This window comes from Elephantulus edwardii, unplaced genomic scaffold, assembly GCF_000299155.1.
Source record: "Elephantulus edwardii isolate Elephantulus edwardi_28Jun2011 unplaced genomic scaffold, EleEdw1.0 scaffold00007, whole genome shotgun sequence".
NCBI classification, from domain to species: Eukaryota; Metazoa; Chordata; class Mammalia; order Macroscelidea; family Macroscelididae; genus Elephantulus; species Elephantulus edwardii.
In genome coordinates this window covers 23,528,023-23,543,113 of record NW_006399757.1, presented here as the reverse complement: position 1 = coordinate 23,543,113, position 15,091 = coordinate 23,528,023, and the positions used below count along the sequence as shown (strand labels likewise).

General features: G+C 42.3%; 1 protein-coding gene across 1 annotated transcript in view; it reads left to right on the top strand.

The window, feature by feature from the left end:
* The window catches only part of RAPGEF5 (Rap guanine nucleotide exchange factor (GEF) 5), a 325,340-nt gene that overhangs the window by 221,292 nt on the left and 88,957 nt on the right, over positions 1–15,091 (top strand). Inside the window, exons 10-11 of the mRNA XM_006880289.1 lie at positions 12,126–12,244; positions 12,701–12,789. Coding sequence (XP_006880351.1) covers positions 12,126–12,244; positions 12,701–12,789 — 208 coding nt within the window. The remainder of the gene's footprint in view (positions 1–12,125; positions 12,245–12,700; positions 12,790–15,091) is intronic.

Here is a 15,091-nt window from a genome sequence, read left to right as displayed (position 1 = left end):
GCCGTACATGTTCATATCCGTGAAGATGTATCATGGGGGTATTGCAACCGGCCTTTCTCCTGCCAGGTTAGTTCCTCAACAGCTCGCCTGATAGCTCCGGGTCATGTCTGGATCCAAGGTGGTGCTCTGAGGTCCTAGAAGTTTTTCTGCATAGCACTTATTGCCATTCCTGCAAAATCTTGAATTTTCCAATTTTACAGGGTTTTTTTTTCTTAATAGGATAAAATATGTGTTGTGTTTAGAAAGCCATCAACATAAACCAAAAACGAGAGGTGGAAACACCTGCTGTTTCCAACACAGAGGAATAAGATTCTGCAAGTCATCTTAGCTTTGCAAATTCCACTGTGACAGTCTGTAGTGAACATATTGTACAGATAGAGTTTTGTGTGGATGCCTTGGACAGACAGAACTCATACTGCTAAGTATTAACAAGCACGAAGTTCTTCTCTCATGATTCCCCCTACCCCCCCCCCCGACTCAATTGTTAGGATATGCTTAATTTCTGTTTCAGCAAGCATTCCCATTTCTTCTGAGCTCTCTCCAGATACACCCATAGCAGACAGTGAGCACACTGTGTGTGGCCCACTGCCCTTTAACTCAGGCTTCTTGGGTCCAGGGAAGCCAGGGAGCTTGGTGAAGAGCACAGGAGTGTATGTAGTAGGTGGTTTGGGAGAGTCTTGATTTCCCAGCTCAGCTAATCCTTCGTGCCTTCTCTCAGGGCCTGTTGGCCAGAGTGAGTATATGCATCTCATGAGTCTCAGCAAAGTGAAATAGACACCAAATTGGGGACAGAGACTCAGCAGAAAGCAGTGCCTTGCTTCAAGTGATTCTGGCCCTGTTTGTTGTTGCTGGGAGGTGGGGGCGGGGGTGAGGTTTATTTGTTAGTTTGTGTTTAGATCCTATTTATGCTGTAGATTGTGCTGGCTCTAAAATAGCCTCCAAACTCAAATTCTGAACTGACACTTGCTGACCCTCTGTTACATTTCCAAGGCTGTAAATCACAAAGGAGGATACTGACCACTTTCTCCCTTGGAACGAGTGGGTAAAAACCCAGCAGAGAGGCATGACCTTTGAGTTGCCAAACAGCCTCCCTGCTGACCAGGCCACGACATCTCCCAGCTGACTCTTAGGAGTTGCTGACTATTCTTTGAAGGTAAACAATGATCTCACTCAGAAATTGAGGGTTCATAGGCGATAAACTCGGCGCTCTGGTGACTTAGTGGTTGGTAAGGAACTTTGCTGCCAATGCAAAGTAACATGGTTCAAATCCACCTGCTGCTCAGTATGAAAAAGTGGGACAGTCTCCTCCCTGCAATTAACTGCCTCTGAAAACCTCCTAGAGGGTCAGCAATGGGTCCGTTCTGACTCGACAATACACAACAACAGGCATTAACTGGAGTTCTGGTGCCCTGGGGAGTGAGGAATTGTGCTCCCACCTCAAAGGAAGACAATTAGAATCCAGCAGCTACAACACAGGACAAAGATGGGCATTCTCTTCCCATGTCATTCCCAGCCTCTGAAAACCTACTGGAGGATCAGCTGTGAGTCGCTTCTAACTTGGTGACATGTAACAACAACTAGGGTAACGAGACACAGAGTTGCAGGATGATACGAGTGCCTTAGAAAGAAAAACCCAACACCCCCACACAAAAGATCTCATTTCTTATCTCCTGTTGTCCCCAGGCAAAAGGACTTACTGCTTCTGTTTTATCCAGGTTGGATGAGTTTTAAAATGAAATCGTGTGGTGCTCTCCGGCATTCAGTGGTGCATACAGCACCTTGAGTAACAGTCCGACATGCAATTTTTTAAAAAAAGATACATTATTTTTGTATGTTTCTTTGAAAATCACTGATATCTACACATATACCAATAGAATTATAGCAAGGGCCTAATATAAATCCAATTTTGGAACTCTCTGCTCTCAATTTCCTTGGATGCCATAGAGTTACAAATTGTATGCTTTTCTGTATCCATTCCTGGAAATCTGCTTTTTGTTCAGTATTCCTAACTGTAACTGTAAGGTAGGATTCATCTCGTTTCATAGGCAAGAAAACTGATGCTTAGAGGCACTAAATCAGGAGTCATCAGTGACAAACTTGGGATTTAAACTCCAGGCAGGTCTATGTTCATGTTAGTGGCTGTCTACTTTATTTGATTTGTCATAATTTCCTTAAGGGCTGCCACCTTTTAGTTTCAATTTCATACTGCTCGACATAAAACAATCACCATGCTAAGAAAACTAACAGACATTTTACGTTACTCAGTAAACCAGAATTCAAATTTTCCCTGTGGTTACAAAAATACTTCTATAGCTTTTTGTTTGTTTTCCTACTCAAAATCCAAGAAAATATTGGACATTTTTAAAAAAAAGAATTGTTACTTGGACTTGGGGTGGGCCAGGGGAAGAAGAGGGGGAGGGAACAGAAAATGTGCAACTGTGAATAAGTAAAAGTGAAAAAGAAAAAGAATTGTTCCTCATGAGAGATGGGCTGTTTGGCTGGCATAGCATCTGATGGAAAGGGAGTTTCATAAGGTTTGGATTATTAAGCATAATAGTTGTGGCATCCACTTCCATAAATAGCTTGCCTCCAGAAACCCTATGAACCTGGGGAAAAGATGAAAGTCATGCACAAAGTGTGAGTACTTTCGTTCATAGGGTCGCTATGAGTCACCTACGACTAGACAACAACAGCAACAATAGATATAAATAGTTATCAGTGATTGGTGTTGTTAGTTAAGGTTTCTATCTATGAACTGAATCGCTTGGATTTCTTTCTCTCCAGTTCCAATTCGGATCTGACCATTTGGAGACCTTGGCAGAGGGATCAGAGAGCAGTGGAAGAAAGGGTCAGGGTATTTTCACACACACACACACACACACACACACACACACACACCCGTCTCTGCCCCATTTCTGACTGTAGCTTCTCCAGGGTACTTTATCCTACATCACTAGCTCCACTGAGATCTATTTTATTGCACGCTTTCCTGCCTTCCTCCAAATGTAGGAGGATCTTCCGCTTTGCTAGTCTGTGGCTATCTCATCATTTTTTGGCTAGTTCTTTCAAACCTCTCCATTCTCTGTTAATAGTGTCTTCACCAAACACTTTAAGAATCTTAACTGAATGGGTTTGCCTTTTCTGCGAGTATCTGGACTTATCCATGAAACCATCACAGTATATTTAAATATACTTAGAATGAAAGCATTGGCTTTATATTCCAAGATGCTACTATCTCTTCCCACTTTTTCCTGTTCTGTGTGCAATAGTAAGTTTACTAGCAGAAGTTGGCCCCAGGATCAAATTCCTCATTTTGCCCTAGATTTAGGGTTCTTATATAACTTCTTTTACATGATAATAACTCCTCGAGGCAATAAGCTGGAAGTTTTGAATCAAATCATGTGACTGATTTTTTTTGGGACTTTGATCAAGTTCTATAATCATTAAATGATTACTTTTATAGCTTAGATTCTGTACATTTTGAGTAAATGCTTTGATTCCACTCAGAATGAAATTCTTTTAAGTTGAATTCCTAATCTGCATAGATGTGAGTACAAAATGAAAGAACAAATTGTTGGCACTTCAGTATCTCCCCCCAGATTGGCCTGTGGAAGGATGTACTGGTCAAGCTTGTGCCTGCAGCCTTGTAAGTGTAAACTGCTCACCTTGGCACGCAGCTTCTCATTTAATCTTCCTTAGTGTGCTCTGTTAATCAGTGGTCTCTTGCCACCAATATTCTGTTGACTTAAAAAAAAAACCCAAACACAAGAACTGCTTATTTTTTTCCATAAGAAAAAAACAAACAAACACGAGATACACTGTCAGCAAATTGTGAAGGTTGTTCTCAGACAAAGTTGGTTTTGGCTAAGGAGGTTTGTTTGTTTTTTTCCAGATAAGTCTTTCAATTTTCCTGTACCCACATTTACAGTGCAAGAATAGATGTGAGCACTGGTGGTCTGCTGTGCTAAATTTTGTGTGAATTTCCATAGTACAAGATGAGAGAGATACCCAACTGCTAAATTGTGTGTATTTTTTTTTCTCTCTCTCTCTTAAGGAGAGCCACTAGCATTGGTCTTCTGTGAGGAGAGTGGAATGTAGATGGCTGAATAATAAAATGTTAGATTTTATGAAGATCATCTTGTCCGTCACCCACACTCTAGGAGAAATAGTGTTCACTGATTATACACCATCTTTAACAGGCTCCTCTTCAGCTTGGGAGACGGCTCATTTCTCTCTGTTGCTAATACTTCCTTAAGTCGAACAACAATCAGCCTCTGTTATCACAACATCTTTCTAGATAGAGCTACTTCAATAATTCTGCGGCTCCCTCTCTCACAAGATAGAGGCTCACAGAGTTAAAAGAGCTGGCTGCCATTTCATTCTCCTGAGCTTTTCTTCTTTAGGAGTTCCAGCCCCCTAAACTGTTCCCCAGAGTATTTGTTTCTTGGACCCTATGTGGCTTTTGGTGCAGGACCCAAGGGGTCCTCTCCTTCACTGGAAGCCTTTCCTTCACCAGTTATAAACAGCTTGCCAGGTGCATACAGACACACAGCCTTCTAACCCTGCTGTGGTCAGTTCTGTTTCTTCCTTACATTCTGACAGCACTTCATTTACTCTTGCTGGGTCTTCTTTGGCTATAGCCCTCATGTGAGCTGTTTTGCTGTGATCCCAACACCGTGCTCAGCGTTCTCATATGTGAGAAGGTGGCTTTTTCCAAGCCAGACAAGCCATCCAGAACTGAAAACTGATTGTTCTAGAGGCTCAATTTTGAGCCTTGTCATTCCCCAGATCATGGGATGGCACCAGATCCAGCTCATTCTGTTGTGCATGAGATCAACATGAGTTTAGGGCTGACTCAACCACAAGCTAACAATAACAACAGCAATATTGCTCAAATACAGAAATTGGTTTGGCTGATTAATCAATTTGACCTCCTTTGGAGGAGGTCCGGTTAAATTAGTTCCCTGTGATAGTTGCAATCTATACTATATACATCATTGACCATCTTTAGGGAATATTCATGGCTCTGGTTAAGAAGCACCAGAATCGTGCCTGTCCAAATATAGTCCCAGTTCACCACATCCTCCCTCTGTGACCTTTCTTGACCAAGTTACTTTATCTCAACACATTTTATGAGTCTCTAAAACCCATTCATATGAATCCCCTGTTAAGAACCCTTATGAGAATGTATTTTCTTAGAACAGCTGGGACACCATAGGCTGGAAAATGCCACTGGCAGTTTTCTGTGAGTATTTGAGAGAAGAATATTTTCCATTATCCTTGATAATGGAAAATCAAGCAAGCAGTGTGACTGAGAAATCTCCAGCAGCCTGAGAAATCTCTTAGTAATCACTTTTTCTTCCTAGTGCTGCTAATCTATGAAAATATAAATACAGCCAGCAACTTGCTTGGATATTATCAGTTAAGATCCATTAACTCATGCATATCAGTTTTTCACCTACTTTTTAAAAAACTTAGTTTTTTTTATTAGCTTATGTGTGTTTTCAATATAGAAATAAAATTTTAGTTTTTAATAAAATAAAAAAATTACAAATTTTCTTTGGAAGTATAAAAGTTGGTTATGATAATCAAAATTACTTTGAAGCTTCATTGTCTTCATTCAGAATTCTCAGGTTCTCAGGCAGAATAACAATGTAGCCATCAAAGGAGAAGAAGTGGAAGAAAGTAAGAAAAAGAGCAGAGATGAAAAACAGAAAACTTGGGTCTTCTAGGTTTTCATATCCCTGATCAGCTCTGTTCAAAAACAGCCCTGAGTCTGTGATCAAACTTCTTTCTGAAGGGAGCTCTGGTGGCCTAGTGGCAAGAAGCTGCACTGCAATACCAGAGGTACACGGTTCAAATCACCAGATGCTTTGCTGGAGAAGGAGGGACAATCTCCTCCTGTACCAGTCAGATCTGATTTGATGGTACACACACGCAAAATAAGAAAATTAAATTTAAAAAAAAAAAAACACCTCCTTTCTGGCTTATCAGTTGTCCTTCAACTTTCAACAATGTATCCCTATTCCTTTCTGTTCTTCTTTCCCATCCGCATCCCAAATAGTATCCCCATGTGCAAATCTGTGAAGAATTCATTTGGCAAAGCATCAGGAGATCCTTGCTCCTCGTACCGTTTCTTCAAGATGGCCTGTGTGAAGGGACTGGTTTCTATTTTATGGGATCTAAAGGACCTGTATGTGCGGAAGACACAGTTACAGAGATTTTAAAGGGCTGGGCTTAGCAGGACTGAGCACCATGGCTTCCCCATCATTGCTGCACCTACTGGAGCCCCTTCTGCCCTGAGGGCTGTGCTCCTTGCTCTTCTCTTAACTCCCACATGTGCCCTCAATTTCCTCGGTAACATTACTATCTGGCTCCTCACTCACCATCTTCCGAGCCCTATTCTCTGCCATCACCCTCAAGAACACTCCTGTGTCTGAAATGCCTTTTATCTTTAACACCAATAACAGCCATGTTTGCACTATCCCATACCTCTAACAAGGCAGCATCTTAAAACTCCTGTCAGTGCCCTCTAGCCAAACCAGTAAGACACTTTTCTTGTATAAGTCAGATTACTCATTATAGTCAGGGAGAGGTCACACCTTAGGGCGTTGTGGAGAAGGAAGGGCATTAGGCAGGACTTGGGTTTTTATGAAGTAATTTGGAGGTGAGTTTAAAGAAGCAAGACTGTTCTGAAGTAGATGTCATTAGGAAGCAGGAGAATTTTATATCTCCTTATCTTGATAACTCTAATCTGGAAGGAGGCAAGGCTAGGAGCAAGGCTAAAGCTGTTACTGAGGAAGAAGTAGCAGTCATATTAACTAGGAGAGGAGCATGTTGAGTAATGTGTGTAGTCTGCATGATGTGCATTCTTTGCCTGAGTTTAGACAGTTACGGAGTTGCTTTGTTTTTAGTGTGTCCAGTCACAATCAGTGTCCTTGTCTGATGCTGACACTGTTAAACTAGTTATGCTCAACTAGGGAGCCCCAGGGCCTGCTTGTGAGGGCCAGGCTGGCCTCTAGATGCCACAGGCTGCTTTTCAGTCTTCACCACCTGAACCATTTTACCTTGATAAATTTGCTTCCTTGACAAAGCCTCCTCCTCCTTTGTCCTCCCTCACTACACACCTGCTCTGGTAACACATGGGGGTCATTGTCGTTGATACCTCTGTATGACCCCAGATTTTCATCTACTTTTTTGGCTCACGTATTTCCCTGACCAGACAGCACATGAACTGATGAGCTTCTTCCATTAGGAGCTGACAACCATCCCCTAGTCTCTCTCTTCTGCTTCCTTTGATTCCTTCTCCTTTTGTTGTTCCTTTATTCTACATGGACCTTGTTATTCACTGCTTCCCATTCAGGTGTATAATGGGCACCTCAGCAGAAAGTCATTTGAACATAAATAAATGTGTATTTTCTGGCATTCGTTCACAGTGCTGTCTGCAAATCCTCCTCAAGGTCTCTTCTAATCATACATTATCTTTAGGTCACCAACTTCACCCTAAACTCTTTCCTTTCAGAAGATGGTCTCAGTTTCTAAATTTCAAATAGAGTGTGAGGCCGTTTCCCCTGATGTGTCTCAACTTCCTTGTCACCTCCATTTCTCCCTGTCCTCCTCCTACAACTCTATTTGCATTGTCTTCCTTGATCCTCCCTGGAAGGAATTTCCATTCTTTTCCTGGCCTAACCTCTCTACTTTGTGTTCCTGATCCTGTCTGTTCTTCTCTTTAACCCCCCACTTTGCTAAGTTCCTCCAGGCTCTGCATGCTGAGTCCTTTCCTTTGTAAGCAAAGTCTGAGGCAGTAGAAATCCCTAGGAAGTACTTCCATTGCCTCTATTTACTCCTTCCTCATTCACCTGATGTGATGGCTTAGTGGTAAGGAGGGGCACTGCCAAGCCTAAGGTAGGTGGTTCAAATCTACCTACCACCTGCTCCGCGGGAGAAAGTTGAACAGTCTCTTCCCATTCAATTCCCAGTCTCTGAAAGCCCACTAGAGAGTCAGCTATGAGTCAGTCAGTTCTTACTAGAAGGTACCTAACAGCAACCACCATCTTTGTAAAGGTTGCTCCATCAGATGAACTCTCCCCTCTACCTCCTCATGTAGAGCTCTCTTGGTGGTTCTTCTAGCTAATCTTGGTTTGCTTCTTCATAATTTCTACAAGTAGGTTTCCCTCGTAAATCTGACACACACTCTGTTTCTTTCCTCCTCCTTTGAATTTTTATTGGTTATCTTTCATCTTCATAGCTTCCTGCCTCTCCTGATTCCCCCTTAAGAATTTCATCTATTCCCAAAACTTGAATAATTCATAAATTTGTCTCTAAACTTGACCTTTTCTCAGGGATCAGATTCTTTATTTCTAACTGCCTGTTAAATATCTACAATAGGCCATCTCCTCAGCGTATCAGCTGTCTGCAAGCAGGCTCATTAATCTCACCAGGGTCTGGTCTTCTCCTACCATTTCTGACTCACTGATTGGCATGCCCATTCTTTAAGCTACCCGTAATCACTTTTGATTATCAAACCCTCATAGATTCTATCATGGTGTGTCTGTTACATTTGGCCCATCTTAGAGTGCTCACCAAGCTATACCTAGGTAGTTACTGAGCCCGAGCCTCTTATCTGTCCAGGTCAGAGTGCATGTTGCATTTATCTTTACTTACCACTTGATGTCAGGTACAATGCCTTACCCAGAGGAAGGCCTCCCTGTGTGATGAGTGAAAAATTGTCAACTGAGTATTCTAGTGCTTTACTTGGATTTTATGTACTATTTGCCACTGAATATATTTTACATCCTTTTCTTGATACTTTTATTCTTAGTAAGTAGGCAAGCAGCAGAATCAAGTTGTAGGCACAGAGCCTTGGCCGCTGTACTTTCTTTTTCAGGAAGAGTGATTAGTTAAAGGTACATAAGTCAAGAGGCTTTAATTTAGCTTTCCTCGTTGAGAGCCAGATAGAATGCATAGTGTTATTATCTTTTTATGGCAATTTGCGATAACTTCCATTGCCCTTTGTACATTGATTACTCTGCTTTTTATCTTCCTTATTTTTTTAACAGGCTTTTGAAATTGGTACTATTCCTATGGCATAAGATACTATTGATAGTATATCAATATGATTCAGCTCTTCCGCTGCCCAGCAGAGTGTGGCCACTCTGTGCACAGACTTGTAATACATATGAGTTACACAGACATTAGAGAGGCCCTTCCCATCCATATGTATGTGTGTCGTTGGTGGAAGTTAATAATGCCATATATCACATGCACGTAGAATGTAAAATGTACTTCAGATGACAGCAGGCTCATATAAAATGAGTATTGGCTCACTATTAGAGGAAAGTAGGAGAAGATTTTTGTCATTTCAGATCTACTGTTTACTGAATTATTTGTTTATCTTGCTGTGTCTCTGTATCTCAAACCATATTCTCCCTTTTTTGGGGGGGTGAGGGGTTACCAGCATGTGCCTCCCTCTCTGGTCACCTTATTTCATTCCAGCCATATGGATAACAAAAGAACCCTTTGGAGAAATGAAAGATCGCAATTACACATTGGTATTCATGTTACCAGAGTCACAGTGCCGTCCTCCGGGAGTTTAACAATGAATATCCGACATTAATTGCCACAGTAGCTGCATGTCTGACCTTGCTGAAATGTAATCCAGTATGTCAGTTTTACATGGTGAAATTATTTGCCACTAAATGATTAAAATAGAATGATCCTAAAATTACATTACTGTGTAGAATGACCAGGTTTTTTGTTGTTAAGAAAATACTAGAAGACTAAATGACGTAAGTGCCTACATTTTTCTTAAGCATCAGGACACTAGGAGTTGAAATACCCATTTTATCACTGATTTGTTGACAATTATGGCAAGATTGGTGTCTTCTTACCCTTAGGAAAGGAGCTCTGGCATAGTGCCTTACATGGTGTGCTGGGAACTGCAAGGTCAGTGGTTTGATTTCACCAACAGCTCCGCAGGAGATAGGTGGACAGTTTCCTCCCCATAAAGATTTACAGCTTCAGAAACCTATTGAAGCATCATTAGAAACAACTCAGCCTCAGTGTTTTTTGGTTTGCATCGTCCTTACCAAAAAGAGCCCTAGTGACTTAGTGAATTATCTGCTGGGTGCTAAGTGAAAGGTCTGCAGTTTGGGCCCTCAAGTCCTCCACCTTCTTCTACTGGGAAAGATGGAAAGTCCACCCTCTCCCACACCCTCCTGCCCACTCAGCAGTAAAGATGTGAACCTTAGAAACTTGATTGAGAAGGTCACCAGGAGCAAAAATTAGCTCCGTAGGAGTGGGTTTGGCATAGTGGCTACATTATAAACTGCCAAGGGAAAGGTGGGGAGCTCTGGTGGCATAATGGTAAGGTGCTCTGTTGCCAATCTGAAAGCATGACCTTCAAATCCAGCAGCTGCTCCCTGGGAGAAAGACCAGCAATCTCCCTGTGTAAGTTACTGCCCCTCTTGCTGGAGGGTCAGCTATGAGTCTGTTCATAGTGAAAACAACAACAAGGAAAAGGTTAGTGGTTCAAGCTCACCAGCTGCTCCATAGGAGAGCAATGTGGCAGTCTGTTTTCATAAAGATTACAGCCTCTCAGACCCTGTGGGGCAGTTTAAGTCCCATCAGGCCTCTAGGAATGGATGACAATAGTTTTGGGTTTGTGGAGTTTTGTTTTTGTTTTCAAGTTTGGGTTTCAGTGAAAGATGAATAAAATACATTTCCTTTTAATCACCTGATAGGTCAATGGAGTGAATATAGTAGTATTTTTTTAAAAAAATTAAACTTTATTCTCATAAAAAGATATGTAACAAAACATGCCACCTTAACAATTTATACATGTATAACTCAGTAACATTTTTCAAACTGTGCAGCTAGTTCTCACTACCCCTTTCCAAATTGTTTCACTGTGCGTGTGCTACCTCTTTAGCCATTAGGGAAACTGTCCTTTGTTTTATACTTAAGATTTGCTTTGTGTCAGAGCAGTATGGCAGTGTAGTGTTTGATTTGGGTTGTTTTGGGTTTGTTTTTTTTATTTGTGTGTGTGTGTGTGTGTGTGTAGGACAAAGATGCTGGGAATCCCAGGACATGTTTCACTTTTTTAAAGAAGTGACATAATATTTCAAAGTGAAGTCTACTTGAAGTCCATTCTCCTTGCCTTTTAAGAAATCCAGACACTAGGTTATCTTTTTTTTTTTTTTTTTAATCCATGCCTCTGTGGCCCTTTCTCCCCTGGCTGCCCTGGCCCTGATGTGGTGTCACACCCTGGGAGGATTTCACACTAACTGCTTTGGAAGCTGTCATCACTCAGTGAGTTCACCCTGCTGGGTCAGCAGTGAGCTCCCCTCGGACAATGCCACGTCAGCGGCCTGGCCACACTCGATGGGGCCATGGAAGCTGTGTGGGCAGAAATGAATGATTGTTCAGGCTTCTCTCCTTTTTTAAAAGGAACTGAGATGAAGGAAGCCCGCGCACTCACCCATGACATCGGAATTTCAGCTAGATGAGATTCTAACTAGAGATCCATTTTTTGCTTGTTTTCTGGAAAAATGAGTACATGATAAACTTCAAATCTAGGGGGGATTGAAATAAGCTGAATGACTGGCTGGGCCATTTTGACCCACCTTTTAAAGTAAGGCTGTTGATTAAATATGATGTGTATTGATGACAACTACTTAATATGATTTAGTTACTGTTTTAGTGTTTAAATGATAGAAGCTTTATTTGATTTTCCAATTTAATAGCTTAAGGGATTGTTTTCTTCTATGTATTGGCCAGGCCAAAAAATGTTATAATATACATTTAATTATTGTGATTTTGGGAACTTGGATTCTCATCTTTAAAGTTAATTTAGTTCCCTAACCCCCCCCCCCCCTTTTACCTTTAACGTATTCAGGTCAATGTAATGTTTTATGTTTTGATTAAAGTTGAGCCTGGCTTCTGTACCATTGGAAGGAAATTCTTAACCAGACTTCTAATTTACTCCGAATCTTTAAAAGAAATCATTGTATAAAGCCGCTCCAGAGACTATAACTTTAGTTAGCTTTTCCTCACCCCCTGCCCTTTATAATTTTCTCTCCCCCCCCTTTCCTTCTTCCATCCATCACTGCCATCTGAAATTATAGCAAGATGATGAAGTGACTACGGTTCAGGTTAAAGAGCAAGACCAGAGCGTGCTGGTGCTGAAGAAGGTGCCAGGCTGCGGCCCAGCCCCCACATCTGGGAGTGCGGAGAGTGATTGGAGGTGAGTGTCCCCCTGCAGCCCTCGCAGGCACGCGCTCGAGCTGTTCCCGGCCCGCCTTCCCTCCTCTGGCTCCCTCTCACTCACTCCCTCTGCCTCCTCTTCCCTCCCTCCCTCGCTTTTCTCTCCGCCTCTCGAGCGTTCAAGCTGACTGCAGAGCTCTTAGGAGCCAGATGGATTCCGCTCGCTCTGAAAGGACAGAGGCGGCTCGGTCTAGGAGCATTTAGGGGGATGCTTTTGTTACTGACTGTTCACAATGGGCAGCTCCCGGCTGAGGGTCTTTGACCCTCATTTAGAGAGGAAGGATTCTGCGGCGCTCTCAGACCGAGAGCTGCCCTTGCCAACCTTCGATGTGCCTTATTTCAAATACATTGATGAGGAGGATGAGGACGATGAATGGAGCAGCCGCTCGCAGTCTTCGACTGAGGATGACTCAGTGGACTCTCTGCTCTCTGACAGATACGTGGTGGTGTCCGGGACTCCCGAGAAGATTTTGGAGCATCTTCTGAATGACTTGCACCTGGAAGAAGTCCAGGACAAAGAAACAGGTACGGCGAGGGGGTCTGCTGCGGGGAGGGAGTCTGCTGCGGCGGGACTCCCTGCTGCTGGACTCTTATCTGTATGCCTGGGGGGCAAGGTTCCCTCTGCTAGCCAAACTGGCTTGGGGGGAAATAGCTTCTGCTTTGTGTGCCTCCCCCTTTGCCTTGCTTTGTTTTGTTTTAATCCGGTAAATGGACACATGTAGCTCCCTAGTCACTACCGAGGAGGAAGTAGCTGTACAAAGAAAATCCAGTGAAGGCAGTTGTTCTTGCACCTTTGGCAATCTTCTGCCAAATCGTCCCCGAAGGCAACTGGCGAGAGGCCAACATTCAGTATCCAGTGTGTAATGTGATGAAATCGAACGGGTGCGTGTAGGGGGGCGCGTGTGGTGGGGCCCTGGGTAAGTTAGCAAGCATTCACCTGGCGGCTAGAAGTGCTGAGCCGAGGAGAGCAGCCTCCCTGCTGAAATGCCAACAATTAAGGAAACTCCTCAGCAGCTCTGGGTCCAGCAGCAACTTGTGTTGCTTTGGGTTTGGTTTGTGGGGCTTTTCTTTTTTTTTTTTTTCTTTCCTCCTTCTTCTTTCTTTTCCCAAGTGGTTTATAAACTGCCTGCTCAGAGCAAACCCTGGTAAGCAGATATGATGTTTATAGCTTTTCACACTAGCAATTGTAATTCACTAAAGGCTTATTGATCAGATTTTTCGTCCTCCTCCATTGAATCTGGGAGGAAAATACCTATGTAGCTTTTGCAGCCATGCGCCTTTGGAAACACTGCCACTGTTTGCAGAATGACTTTACTCACACTTGTGTCTACCATAAGAAGGAAGAGTGCTTGCTTTTCTTAACCGGAATTTGTCATTTGTTCCAGTCTGGAGCAGTTATTCCAAAGAATAGGCCTCTTGGCCCTAGCTTGGGTTCTGTAGCACGATCCCTTGACTGAAATGCACTTTTTAGTACCACCATTGCACCTGTGATGGCCTCAGTTAGCGCTATGTTGATTGCATCAAGAAAAGGCAGCTGTTCGTTGTGTTAGCACAGGGGAAACCCCTTAGGTTTGCACAGTCCAGAGGGGACTGTAGATGACAAGGGAAGTAGAAGCAATAGTTGCCCTGGGTCCCAGTAGTTTTGCCTGCATACAGTTGGTGTTTGGGTCTCTCTTGCATCCTAAAGGATGATAAGAAAAACAAGGATGTCTGAAATACATAAACAGACTTTTTTTTAAGGTAGCTAAATAACAAAATCATACATCCTACAGTTATAATTTGACCTCAAAATTCAAAGAAATGTTTTCTTTTGCATATATTTGGGAAGACAACTAATAGTTGTCATTTTTTACATATGTACACAGTTACATGAAAAGAAAATTTACTCTTGTGTCATTTGCTGACTTATTTTTGTGTGTTTGTAGATGAATAGTTTGCTTATATGAGCATAGTTCCCATGTCCTGCTACATCAGACATAATCTTCATGAGACTGGGCATAATTTTCCAATGCTGATGACCGGAATGCTTTACACAGGTGGTTTAGACTAGTGCACTTTATAGTTGTCTGTCAGAAAAAGCACATCCCTAATCACGGGTAGAGGTTTGAGCAGGTAGAATGCGTTCTTTTTTTAATGTGAGACTTTTTATACATTAATATTATTAATCATAGCAATTATTTAAGGTAATATTAGGTCTACATTGATATTTCTTTTTAATTTCTTTTGTAGTTTGCTTTTTGTTTTTAGCCTTTGGCCTAAGTCCCCTTTAGCAGGTTCTAGCTATTTAACACTGAGTGGGAAATCAACTTCATTGCTGTTGACAATAGTAGTAGTTGCCTGCGGTTGGGAAATATTGAGATATACAGTTACACACACACACACGCAGAGAGAGACTCTGAGACTGGAGACTTTCAGTTCACTCTCTTCTCAATAATGCTAACCTTGGGGGCAGATCCATCACTTCATCCATATGCTCTGCAAAGCAAACGGGCCCAGGACTCAGTAGCTTGATTCTTAACTCCTCTGAAAGGAAGGGGCAGAGAGGACCACAGGGTCAGCTTCCACTGACTCCAGCTCATTGACATAGTTTGAGGGAGGTCACTTGTAAAACCTCACATTTTTACAGAGACATCTAAGAAGAAAAAAAAAATGGTGACTTCTTTGGAGCGGAGGGAAGTCAAGTTTGGAGGAAGTGTTTGAAATGGGTTTAATCGAGCCACCTAAATAGAAGTCACATGTAGTTCTTCAGAACTCTAAGTAAACTCTTGAGAAAAATAGAACAGAAAAGGCTACCTGACAGGTTTGTTGATAAAATGTAAATAAACTT